Genomic DNA, 12,902 nt, shown 5'->3' on the forward strand with positions numbered 1-12,902 from the left:
TCTGCCGGGTCCACTAACCTGGCTCTACCAGGTCCACTAACCTGGCTCTGCCGGGCCCACCAACCTGGCTCTACCAGGTCCACTAACCTGGCTCTACCAGGTCCACTAACCTGGCTCTACCAGGTTCACTAACCTGGCTCTGCCGGGTCCACTAACCTGGCTCTACCAGGTCTACTAACCTGGCTCTACCAGGTCCACTAACCTGGCTCTGCCGGGTCCACTAACCTGGCTCTACCAGGTCCACTAACCTGGCTCTACCAGGTCCACTAACCTGACTCTGCCGGGTCCACTAACCTGGCTCTGCCGGGCCCACTAACCTGGCTCTACCAGGTCCACTAACCTGACTCTGCCGGGTCCACTAACCTGGCTCTGCCGGGCCCACTAACCTGGCTCTACCAGGTCCACTAACCTGACTCTGCCGGGCCCACTAACCTGGCTCTGCTGGGTCCACTAACCTGACTCTGCCGGGTCCACTAACCTGGCTCTGCCGGGTCCACTAACCTGGCTCTGCCGGGTCCACTAACCTGGCTCTGCCGGGTCCACTAACCTGACTCTGCCGGGCCCACTAACCTGACTCTGCCAGGCCCACTAACCTGACTCTGCCGCGCCCACTAACCTGGCTCTGCCGGGCCCACCAACCTGACTCTGCCGGGCCCACTAACCTGGCTCTGCCGGGTCCACTAACCTGACTCTGCCGGGCCCACTAACCTGACTCTGCCGGGCCCACTAACCTGACTCTGCCGGGCCCACTCACCTGGCTCTGCCGGGCCCACCAACCTGACTCTGCCGGGCCCACTAACCTGACTCTGCCAGGCCCACCAACCTGACTCTGCCGAGCCCACTAACCTGACTCTGCCGGGCCCACTAACCTGACTCTGCCGGGCCCACTAACCTGACTCTGCCGGGCCCACTAACCTGACTCTGCCGGGACCACCAACCTGACTCTGCTGGGCCCACCAACCTGACTCTGCCGGGCCCACCAACCTGACTCTGCCGGGCCCACTAACCTGGCTCTGCCGGGTCCACTAACCTGGCTCTGCCGGGCCCACTAACCTGGCTCTGCCGGGCCCACTAACCTGGCTCTGCCGGGCCCACTAACCTGGCTCTGCCGGGCCCACTAACCTGGCTCTGCCGGGCCCACTAACCTGACTCTGCCGGGCCCACCAACCTGACTCTGCCGGGCCCACCAACCTGACTCTGCCGGGCCCACTAACCTGGCTCTGCCGGGTCCACTAACCTGGCTCTGCCGGGCCCGCTAACCTGGCTCTGCCAGGCCCACTAACCTGGCTCTGCCGGGCCCACTAACCTGACTCTGCCGGGCCCACCAACCTGACTCTGCCGGGCCCACTAACCTGGCTCTGCCGGGCCCACTAACCTGGCTCTGCCGGGTCCACTAACCTGGCTCTGCCGGGCCCACTAACCTGGCTCTGCCGGGCCCACTAACCTTGCTCTGCCGGGCCCACTAACCTGGCTCTGCCGGGCCCACTAACCTGGCTCTGCTGGGCCCACTACCCTGGCTCTGCCGGGCCCACTAACCTGACTCTGCCGGGCCCACTAACCTGACTCTGCCGGGCCCACTAACCTGACTCTGCCAGGCCCACTAACCTGACTCTGCCGGGCCCACTAACCTGGCTCTGCCGGGCCCACTAACCTGGCTCTGCCGGGCCCACTAATCTGGCTCTGCCGGGCCCACTAACCTGGCTCTGCCGGGCCCACTAACCTGGCTCTGCCGGGCCCACTAACCTGGCTCTGCCGGGCCCACTAACCTGGCTCTGCCGGGCCCACTAACCTGACTCTGCCGGGCCCACTAACCTGGCTCTGCCGGGCCCACTAACCTGGCTCTGCTGGGCCCACTAACCTGGCTCTGCCGGGCCCACTAACCTGGCTCTGCCGGGCCCACTAACCTGGCTCTGCCGGGCCCACTAACCTGGCTCTGCCGGGCCCACTAACCTGACTCTGCCGGGCCCACTAACCTGACTCTGCCGGGCCCACTAACCTGGCTCTGCGGGCCCACTAACCTGACTCTGCCAAGCACACTAACCTGACTCTGCCAAGCACACTAACCTGGCTCTGCGGGCCCACTAACCTGACTCTGCTGGGCCCACTAACCTGACTCTGCCAAGCACACTAACCTGGCTCTGCGGGCCCACTAACCTGACTCTGCCAAGCACACTAACCTGACTCTGCCAAGCACACTAACCTGGCTCTGCCGGGCCCACTAACCTGACTCTGCTAAGCACACTAACCTGACTCTGCCGGGCCCACTAACCTGACTCTGCCAAGCACACTAACCTGGCTCTGCCGGGCCCACTAACCTGGCTCTGCAGGCCCATTAACCTGGCTCTGCCATGCCCAATAAAATGGCTCTGAAGGGCCCACCAACCTGACTCTGCCTGGTCCACTAACCTGGCTCTACCAGGCCCACTAACTTGACTCTGAAGGGCCCATTAACCTGGCTCTCCCAAGCCCACTAACCTGGCTTTGAAGGGACCAATCACCTGGCTCTGCAAGGCCCACTAACCTGGCTATTCTGGGTCTAATAACCTGGCTCTGAAGGGCCCATTAACCTGGCTTTGCCAAGCCCACTAATCTGGCTCTGCTGGGCCCACTAACCTGGCTCTGCTGGGCCCACTAACCTGGTTCTGCCAAGGTCCCTATCCTGGCTCTGCCGGGCCCATTATCTTGGCTCTGCCGGGCCCACTAAACTGGCTCTGCCAGGCCCACTAATCTGGCTCTGCTGGGTCCACTAACCTGGCTCTGCTGGGTCCACTAACCTGGCTCTGTTGGGCCTACTTACTTGGTTCTGCCAAGGCCACTATCCTGGCTCTGCCGGGCCCACTATCTTGGCTCTACCGGGCCTACTAACCTGGCTCTGACGGACTCACAAGTCTGGCTCTGCCGGGCCCACTAACCTAACTCTGCCGGGCCCACTAGGCTCTGCCAGGCTCACTAACCTGGCTCTGCTGGGCTCACTAACTTGGCTCTGCTGGGCTCGCTAACCTGGCTCTATCGGGCCCACAAGTCTGGCTCTTCTGGGCACACTAACCTGGCTTCTTCGGGGTCACTAACCTGGCTCTGTGGGCCCACTAACCTTGCTCTGCGGGCCCACTAACCTTGCTCTACAGGCCCACTAATCTGGCTCTGCCAAGTCCAATAAAATGGCTCTGCCGGGCCCACTAACCTGGCTCTGCCGGGCCCACTAACCTGGCTCCACAAGGCCCACTAATCTGGCTATTCCGGGCCTACTAACCTGGCTCTGCCAAAGCCACTATCTTGACTCTGCCGGACCCACTATCTTGGTTCTGCCGGGCCCACTGTCCTGGCTCAACTGGCCCACTAACCTGGCTCTGCCGGGTCCACTAACCTGGCTCTGCCGGGGCCACTAACCTGGCTTTGTGGGGTCCACTAACCTGGCTCTGACGAGCAAACTCATCTGGCTCTGCCGGGTTCATTAACCTGGCTCTCTATTGCCCAGTTACCTGGCTCTGCCAGGCTCATTAACTTGGCTCTGCCGGGCCCACTAACCTGGCTCTGTCGGTCCCACTAACCTGGCTCTGCCGGGCCAAGTAACCTGGCTCTGCGGGCTCACTATCCTCTCTCTGCCGGCTCACTAACCTGGCTCTGCCAGGCCCACTATCCTGACTCTGCCGGGCCAACTAACCTGGCTCTGCCGTTGCCAATAACTTTGTTCTGCCGGACCCACTAATTTGGCTCTGCTGAACCCACTAACCTGCGTCTGCTGAGCCCACTAACCTGGCTCTGCTGGGCTCACTAACCTGGATCTGTCAAACCCACTAACCTGGCTCTGCCGGGCCCACTAACCTAGATCTGTCAAGCCTACTAACCTGGCTCTGCCGGGCTCGCTAACCTGGCTGCTGGGCCCACTTTCCTGGCTCTGCCAGGCCCACTAATATGACTCTGCCGGGCTCACTAACCTGTCTCTGCCAGACCCACTAACCTGGCTCTGCAGGACCCACTAACCTGACTCTGCCAATGCCACTAACCTGGCTCTGTCGGGCCCACTAACCTAGCTCTGCTGGGCCCACTAACCTGGCTCTGCGGGCTCACTAACCTGGTCCTGCTGACTTGCTAACCTTGCTCTGCCGGCTCGCTAACCTGGCTCTGCTGGGCTTGCTAACCTGACTCTGCTGGGGCTACTAACCTGGCTCTGCCGGCCCCACTAACCTGACTGCCGGGCTCACTAACCGGACTCGCTAGCCTTGCTATGGTAAGCCAACTACCATGGCTGTGTCTGGGCATTAACCTAGACGCATTTGACCTGTTCAAAACCTATTGGAACTCACTGCGAGGAGTCCATCCTGGAGAAGTCAAACAAATCTGCTCTAACTTACAGGGAACCTTGGAGTTAGGTCGCCACCCGAAGCAAACTATTTATTCTCGTGGGATATTTTTCTGAGGGCTCCAAGAGGCAATGTAAGGAAGCAAAATGCCTCCTTATTTTACCCCATATGTGAACATGAGATATTATTGTGAGTAAAGTTTTTCATAGTGTTCATTCTGTATAATCCTACGGGTTTAGTGCTCCCCCATGATTATAATATTAATTATAATCATAGTGTTTGTTAACCCTAAGACCTGCCTTGCCAATCCCCGAGGCAAGATTTATCATCAGAGACAGTGAGGGACGCAGCAGATTGTGTTTGGAATCAGCAGTAATAGCCACAACCAAGACAGTTTCTTAAAACTCTGTATCATTCACAATCTCTGACGTTTTAAGAGGTTTATTGTACTTCACCCTGACACTGCCATACCTAGCCTCACCTACTCTGCTGACTATTTTCTCACATGCAACAAGTCATCCCAGGACTTCTCTCCACCCACTATTGATATCCATCCTTTCATTCTGTGTGAATTGATACAATTCATGGTGAACGACACATTTTCATTAATAAACTGTCATAACTTACACACTGTGTTTTATTTACATACCATCTGTATGTTCTATCACAGTATAACCATTGCATCTCAGTGGAAAGAAGTCACCGTCTCTGACCTTTTTTTTTTTTGTTATCCCAGGTAATTTTTACATCTGTTATGTAAAACAATTGTAATCATCTAAAACTTGTGTAACTGTAGTTATGTGTAATTATACCTAAATAAGCTAGGTACTACGATGACAATAATGAACTTTAAACTTTGCGACTTATTTATGTAGTGGATGGTACCCTGGAGGAGGACCTCAGAATCACAGCGGGAATGACACAAAATACTTGACTTTCTTGAGTTCTCGTGTGTTATTAATCTTCCCGTGTTAATAATACCAATGAAACATTTTTATTATCTTTATCTCAAGTAATATAGACAGTCTCATTCATCTCGTAGGTTCCCGCCAGATACATTGCTGCTCTCTAGAAATATATCAAGTTATTAATGTATATTTTATTATAGCAAAATTTTATTCATATTAGAGCAACTGCTTAAACTCAAAGTAAATTAATATAATATTATCAAGAAAATTTCTCCCCTCAAAGGTTGAATTATGGAGTAAATTTTCTATAAGTTTAGTGATGAAGGTAACATAAGGTGGATGTAAGGTGAGTGTGGTGGTGGTGCGTCTCCCTGGCTGCTGCTGCTGCTGCTACACAGTAATGCTACCAGTGTAAACAACACAGACATGGCCACGGCAGCTTATAACTATGTTGTTACCGCACATAAACCCACCGCTGTTACAGCCTGTGCCACCGGTCAGTGTGTATGTGTGATGGGGAGACAGTGTGTGTGGTGGGTGGTGAGCTGCAGGTGGGGAAATATAGGTGATAATGTGATGGGGTGACGATGTCCCCTGCCTGCCTCTACCTTGGTGACACTTTTCCTTTTCTCAGATATAACTGTCACCCGCTGCCTCTAATTCCTCTCTGCTATATAAATGTTGGCCAGGGAAGGTATCCTGTGTCCCGAGGTATCCTGTGACGAGGAGAGTAGCCTTTACTGCTGCCTCACTATACTACTGTCACCACACATGACTGTCATCATACATGACTTACTGTACATGACTCACCATGCACATGATTGTCACAACTCATGACTGTCACCATACACATGATTGTCACAACACTCATACCTGTCACCAAAACTCGCAAAATCATAATGACACAATTGCAAACAAACCATGGTATGGATGAAGATCAAACTCACGGCAAGTGAGACATAAAACTCTCAGACCAGCACATAAGTCACCAGGCCAGGTGGCTACAATAAGATTCATCCAGTTAGGTATATTTATACACCAAAGCCCCTCAAGGAAGGTTCCTTGATGTTGGTGAGGGGCTCTTGATTTAGGAAATTGGATCTGTGCTCCAGTTCCCCGAATTAAGCCTGAATGCCTTCCACATCCCCCCCAGGCGCTGTATAATCCTCCGGGTTTAGTGCTTCCCCCTTGATTATAATAATAATATACACCAAAGGGAGGTTAGCATGGGTCCCACTGTGACTACAAATGCAAGTTTTTACGGATAAATCTCCTGCCAGCGTGGCTGTGATGAACTCTGGCTCAAGGCCGTTACCATGACTTTGCTGGGCTTATGTGGTGGCCTGGAGTTTTACGACTCGTTTGCCGTGAGTTCAGTCCCCACCCGTACTGTGGTCTGTTACATACACAATTGTCACAACATTCATGAATGTCACCATACACATGATTGTCAACATACACATGATTGTCAACATACACATGATTGTCACAACACTCATGACTGTTCAATAGCCTCCCAGCATACATAAGGGGGATTACCAGTAGACCCCTGGTTGTCTTCAAGAAGGCTCTGGACAGGCACCCAAAATCAGTACCTGATGAGCCAGGCTGTGGTTTGTATGTTGGTTTATGTGCAGCCAACAGTAACAGCATGGTTGATCAGGCCCCTGATCCACCATGAGGCCTGGTCACAGACCAGGCCATGGGGGCATTGACCCCTGAAATCCTCTCCAGGTATACGTATGATAATCACAACACTCCTGACTGTCACCATACACAGTCACAACACTCATGACTGTCACCATACACATGATTATTGCAGCACTCATGACTGTCACCATACACATGACTCACCATACATATGACTCACAACACTCGTGACTCACTTCTGACATGAAAACCAACTCATCACAACCATCATCACACTTGTCAGCCATCACTCTTCATGACCTCTGTTGTACCCTGGAATCCATATTTCATTATCAAAATAGCCTTTTATATATGTGAAAGCTGTAAACATTGCATTTGACTCTGTGAGGTAGCCACTAATAAATGGTATGTAATTATTTTTCTTTGGTTTGAAACCTTGCATATTTGCAATTATAAAATGTGATACATTGCTAGTTGTGCTGAAGGAGAGCTCATTGGTTGGATGTAGTATCTGTGGCTCTGATGAGCCCACCACTGATTTTGTTTCCAGTTAAGCACGGCTCCTAAGTGGTAATACATTTTCAACATTTCTTGCTATTCTTTTTTGCTTCCTGGCACAAAAAAAAATCCATGTATGTTTATGTGGTTATGGTTTGCACATCCAGATTGTCATTAATGAGGCTTTACACACCTTTTCCCCTTATGGTGGAAGACAGGACAGTTTCAAGAATAACATTGTCCTTTATTTACTGAACTATGGCACATTTTTGAGTGGAAGAACTTACAGGACCTGGAACAGCATGTGCTTTCATTCTTTTCTTGAATAGGATCCTTTTCTGATTAAGGGAAAAAGACTTAAGTGATGTAAATGGCTACAAAGCCCAGTTTGTCATTTGTATATTATATTTGCAGGTCACTTAACATCACCTACAGACCTGAATCTTGTGGTTGCACGGAACAACAGGGTTGAACTCCACCTTGTAACTCCTGAAGGACTCCGACCTCTCAAAGAACTCACTATATATGGAAAAATAGCATGCATGCATCTTTTTACTCCAATGGTAAGGAATTTTAGTGTAGTTTAATATGGGAAAGAAGAAATGAGAAATGCTTAATTGTGATTAGACATTTTCTTAGTAATGATTCTCCTAAAATTAATTTAATATTTCAGAATGAGACCAAAGATTCGCTGTTCATTTTGACAACAAGATACTGTGCTATGATTTTAGAGTGTGTAGGTGATGGAGAGCATCTTGAAATACTCACACGTGCCCATGGGAATGTCTCAGATAAAATTGGTGAGCTTTGAGTTTAATTTTGCAGAAGTATTTTTTCATGATTTTTTTATAGCATTTTTATATATGATGCCTGTAGATCAGTTGGCCTTGTTTCCCTAAGTTTTAATGTGAAGGCTGTGATTAAATTAGTTACGTGATATTGGTGATTGGTGTCATACATAAGAACATAAGAAAGAAGGAACACTGCAACAGGCCTACTGGCCTATGCGAGGCAGGTCCAAGTCTCCCACCGGCTTAAGCCAGTGCCTTGACCTAGTGAGGTCAGACACATCACTTAAGGGAGGAGCACAGCATCTGCCCTAGTAGCACAAGCTAGTCAGGTCCAACTCACACATCCACACCCACTCGTGTATTTATCCAGCCTATTTTTAAAACTACACAACGTCTTAGCTTCTATGACGGTACTCGGAAGTTTGTTCCACTCATCCACAACTCTATTACCAAACCAGTACTTTCCTATATCCTTCCTGAATCTGAAGTTTTCCAATTTAAAACCATTGCTGCGAGTCCTGTCTTTAAGATATTTTTAGCATGCTATTTACATCCCCTTTATTAATTCCTGTTTTCCATTTATACACCTCAATCATATCCCCCCTAATTCTACGCCTTTCTAGAGAGTGCAGGTTCAGGGCCTTCAGTCTATCCTCACAGGGAAGATACATAGGATACATAGGATCAACATTGTCATCCGCCTTTGTATGTTTTCCAGTGCATTTATATCCATTCTGTAATACAGTTACGAACAGTCAGGCGTTAATCTTCTACTTGAGCGGTTGCTTTTGCAGCTGCTAAGACATACACACGTAGTGTTAGGACTTACACACATAGTGTTAGGACTTACACACGTAGTGTTAGGACATACACACGTAGTGTTAGGACATACACATGTAGTGTTAGGACATACACATGTAGTGTTAGGACATAAACACATAGTGTTAGAACATACACATGTAGTGTTAGGACATACACATGTAGTGTTAAGGCATACACACGTAGTGTTAGAACATACACACGTAGTGTTAAGACATACACACATAGTGTTAGGACATACACATGTAGTGTTAGAACATACAAATGTAGTGTTCAGACATACACATGTAGTGCTAAAACACATACACATAGTGTTAAGACACACACGTAGTGTTAGGACATACACACAGTGTTAGGACATACACATGTAGTGTTAGGACATACACACATAGTGTTAGGACATACACACGTAGTGTTAGGACATACACACGTAGTGTTAGGACATACACACGTAGTGTTAGGACATACACACGTAGTGTTAGGACATATACACGTACATAGTTCTGATACATTTACTTCTGATAAATACAGTACGTACTTATTAGAATTCTGAACTAATGGAATACTCTAGTAGTATAAAGTACAGGTACCTATCCTAAAATGCTGTAACCATGAATGTAACAAAGACTAAACAGCATCAGTAAAATTTTTTACTAATTACTAACCTTACATTCTACCTAATTCATACACCCTCTACAGAGGTTATACTGTACAGTAAACTCCCCATTTAATTTTCTATATATTTTTAAATATTGTTCTAATCAAACCTAGTTGCATCATTTCCAGACATTAATGTCTGAAAATCCATTTAATTTTGCCTGAGTCCTAGAGGTGGAAAGTACAGTGCCTGCATTCTGAAGGAGGGGTTTGGGATATTTACTGTTCAGAGGGATATCAAAACTGTTGTATCTGTGCACCTGGCAAGACAGTGATAGTGTGAATGATGGTGAAAGTGTTCCTTTATCAGGTCACCCTACCTCAGTGGGAGATGGCCAGTGTGTTAACTCCTTGACTGTCGTAACCCCCAATCCTGAGGCGTCTCCTAGTGTTGCAAAATTTAAAAAAAAAAAAAAATTGTTTTTTCTTATGAAATGATAGAGAATCTTTTCCCGATTGTAATGACACCAAAAAAATTGAAATTTGATGAAAACTAAAGGAATTACGCTCACGCAAAGTTAGTGACCTCGGCAATATTTACAAATCGGCGATTTCGCCCACTTTGAGCCCTATTTTTGGCTAATTCCATTATTCCAGTCAACCAAACTCATAGCTATTTCTTTAGAACTCCATTTTTTTCTATCGATTGAGTACAAGAAACTGCCCATTTACCGATTTCAACTACCCAATAACGTGGTCAGAAATTTGCAATTTGGCCAATTTCACAAAAATTAAAAAATATGACAATTTCAAAATAAGGTTCAGAATGAACAATGCAGACATTCCTGGCTCTAAAATAACATTTTCTTTGTTCATCAGTCACATCTCCAGGCCCCTCTGATATTACTCTTGCTTTCTACTTTGAATTTTTATTCAAACAAAAAATAGAAGATTTATTGTTATGCAGACTACTGCAATATTGTAATAATTGTACAAATAATGTCAACCCATTCATGACTGCATATTAGAATGGCTAGTTGGATATTTATTGGACAATGACATCATTTGTTTACTTTTGAACATCAGCAAAAATCAAACATTTTCCCTACTTTGAGCTCCATTTCCAGGTTCTTTTTATAGTAAAACCAATCAAAATCACCTCTACTTCTATAATATGTTTTCCATTCTATCAAATGAGACCAAGAAAACAAGAATAGAACCATAAATACTATACGAAAATAAACCTCAAAGTTGGCATTTTAATTAAAAAAAACGGTCAGTTTTTTTCTCATTATGCACTGTATGCTCTAGGATTTTTTTTTATATGGTGCACACTGACTACACAGACTCATTTTCTCACATGTGGGCCTACCAGCTTTCTCCTGCTTGATTTGAAGCCGCTAGAAATTATGAGTATATATATGTCAAACACGGTACCTCGTAAGACGTATATATACGACCAAAACAGTCAAGGGTTAAATAAAAATACATCCAAGCTTGATGGTGAAGTTACCTGTGTCATTGTGATTAATGAATGTAAGGTCACACTGTCATTATGATAGTTGATTTGTAACTTACTTATTCCATCTGAAAGGATCATGTGATGTGCAGTGATAGTAGATAGTTATCAATATTAATTTGTAGTTTTCTGTCATATGTTCTCTTGTTTTGTGATGTTATGAAAAGGATAAAGTTTGGTAGAAACCACAGCAGCCACTTTGCTATCAATGGGTGCTACTGTATTACAGATAGACATACAATATTATTAAATAATATTAAGGATTTCCATTTTCTCCAAACTTTTGACACAGGTAAACCATGTGAAACTGGAATGATAGCCATTGTTGACCCCCAAGCTCGGTGCATTGTTCTGCGTCTTTATGAAGGCCTTATTAAAGTCATCCCACTTGATAAAGACAACAATGAACTAAAGGCTTATAATATTCGGTAAGTTTTGTGTACATCCTTCTTTAAACCCATTATCTGATGTAGAGGGACTGTGGGGTAATAAAAATTCATATTGTGTTCTATGCTTTATAGTGGTCTATTTTTTATATTGGTGAATTAAATGGAACATATATCTAGTTATTATTTTTTTTTTCAACAAGTCGGCCGTCTCCCACCGAGGCAGGGTGACCCAAAGAGAAAGAAAATCCCCAAAAAGAAAATACTTTCATCATCATTCAACACTTTCACCTCACTCACACATAATCACTGTTTTTGCAGAGGTGCCCAGAATACAACAGTATAGAAGTATATACATATAAAAATACACAATATATCCCTCCAAACTGCCAGTTATATTCATATCAAACATCAGTGCATATGATAATTTCTGAATTATGCATGAAAACCATAAAAACTAAAATTAATATTTCTTGGCCATTTTGAAGTAAAATACAAATATGAACCCACCAGACATGACATAAAACAAAAATATAGATAAAAATATTAATGAATTTAATTAAAGAAACAATGGAGTACAGGTTGACCATCACTAATATGGCATCAATGGGACATGTAGGGTGCCAGATTAGTGATTTTTCCAAATTACAGAGTGGTTAGGTTAGAATACACTTAACATATTAGCTAACCACCTCATGCTACCTTTAAAATATCCCATAAATCAGTACAAGTTGATTAACCCTTTCACTGTCATGACCCCTGCTTGCAAACTTGCTCCCAGTGTTGAAGAATTTTCAAACAAACAAAAAAAAATGATTTTATCTTAAGAAACGATAATCTTTTTCCAAAGGTAATGAAACCAAAAGTTAGAAATTTGATGGAAAACTTCAGGAATTACGCTCTCACAAGGTTAGTGGTCTCGGCGATATTTACGCATCGGTGATTGCATCCACTTATGCCCTGTTTTTGGCCAATTCCATTGTTCCAGTCGACCATACTCATAGCTATTTTGCTAGTATTCCTTCTGTTCTGTTGATTGAGTACAAGCAACCACCAATTTACCCATTTCAACCACCCAGTAAAGTGATCAGAAATCAGTAATTTGGCCAATTTCACACAGATTTTGAGATGCCAATTTCAAAATAATGTCCAGAATAAACAGTGTAGCCATTCCTGGCACTAAAATAACATCACGTCTCCAGGCCCCTCTTATATTACGCTTACTTTCCATTCTGAATTTTTTATTTATACAAAAAATAGAAGGTTTACTGTTATACAGACTACTGCATTATTGTAATAATTGTATAAATAATGTCAACCCATTCGTGACTGTGTATTAGACTGGCCACTTGGACACCTATTGGATGTGTGACGTGATTTGTTTACTCTTGAACATTGGCAAAAGTCAAACATTTCCACTACTTTGAGCTCAA

General features: G+C 46.0%; 1 protein-coding gene across 1 annotated transcript in view; it reads left to right on the forward strand.

Moving 5' to 3' along the window:
* The first annotated feature begins 5,576 nt into the window (after positions 1–5,576).
* Positions 5,577–12,902, forward strand: part of pic (DNA damage-binding protein pic) — a 224,519-nt gene continuing 217,193 nt past the window's right edge. Inside the window, exons 1-4 of the mRNA XM_070092474.1 lie at positions 5,577–5,705; positions 7,772–7,920; positions 8,031–8,157; positions 11,376–11,511. Coding sequence (XP_069948575.1) covers positions 5,636–5,705; positions 7,772–7,920; positions 8,031–8,157; positions 11,376–11,511 — 482 coding nt within the window. The 5' untranslated portion in view covers positions 5,577–5,635. The remainder of the gene's footprint in view (positions 5,706–7,771; positions 7,921–8,030; positions 8,158–11,375; positions 11,512–12,902) is intronic.

The sequence above is a fragment of the Cherax quadricarinatus genome, chromosome 39 (genome assembly GCF_038502225.1).
Source record: "Cherax quadricarinatus isolate ZL_2023a chromosome 39, ASM3850222v1, whole genome shotgun sequence".
Classification (NCBI taxonomy): domain Eukaryota; kingdom Metazoa; phylum Arthropoda; class Malacostraca; order Decapoda; family Parastacidae; genus Cherax; species Cherax quadricarinatus.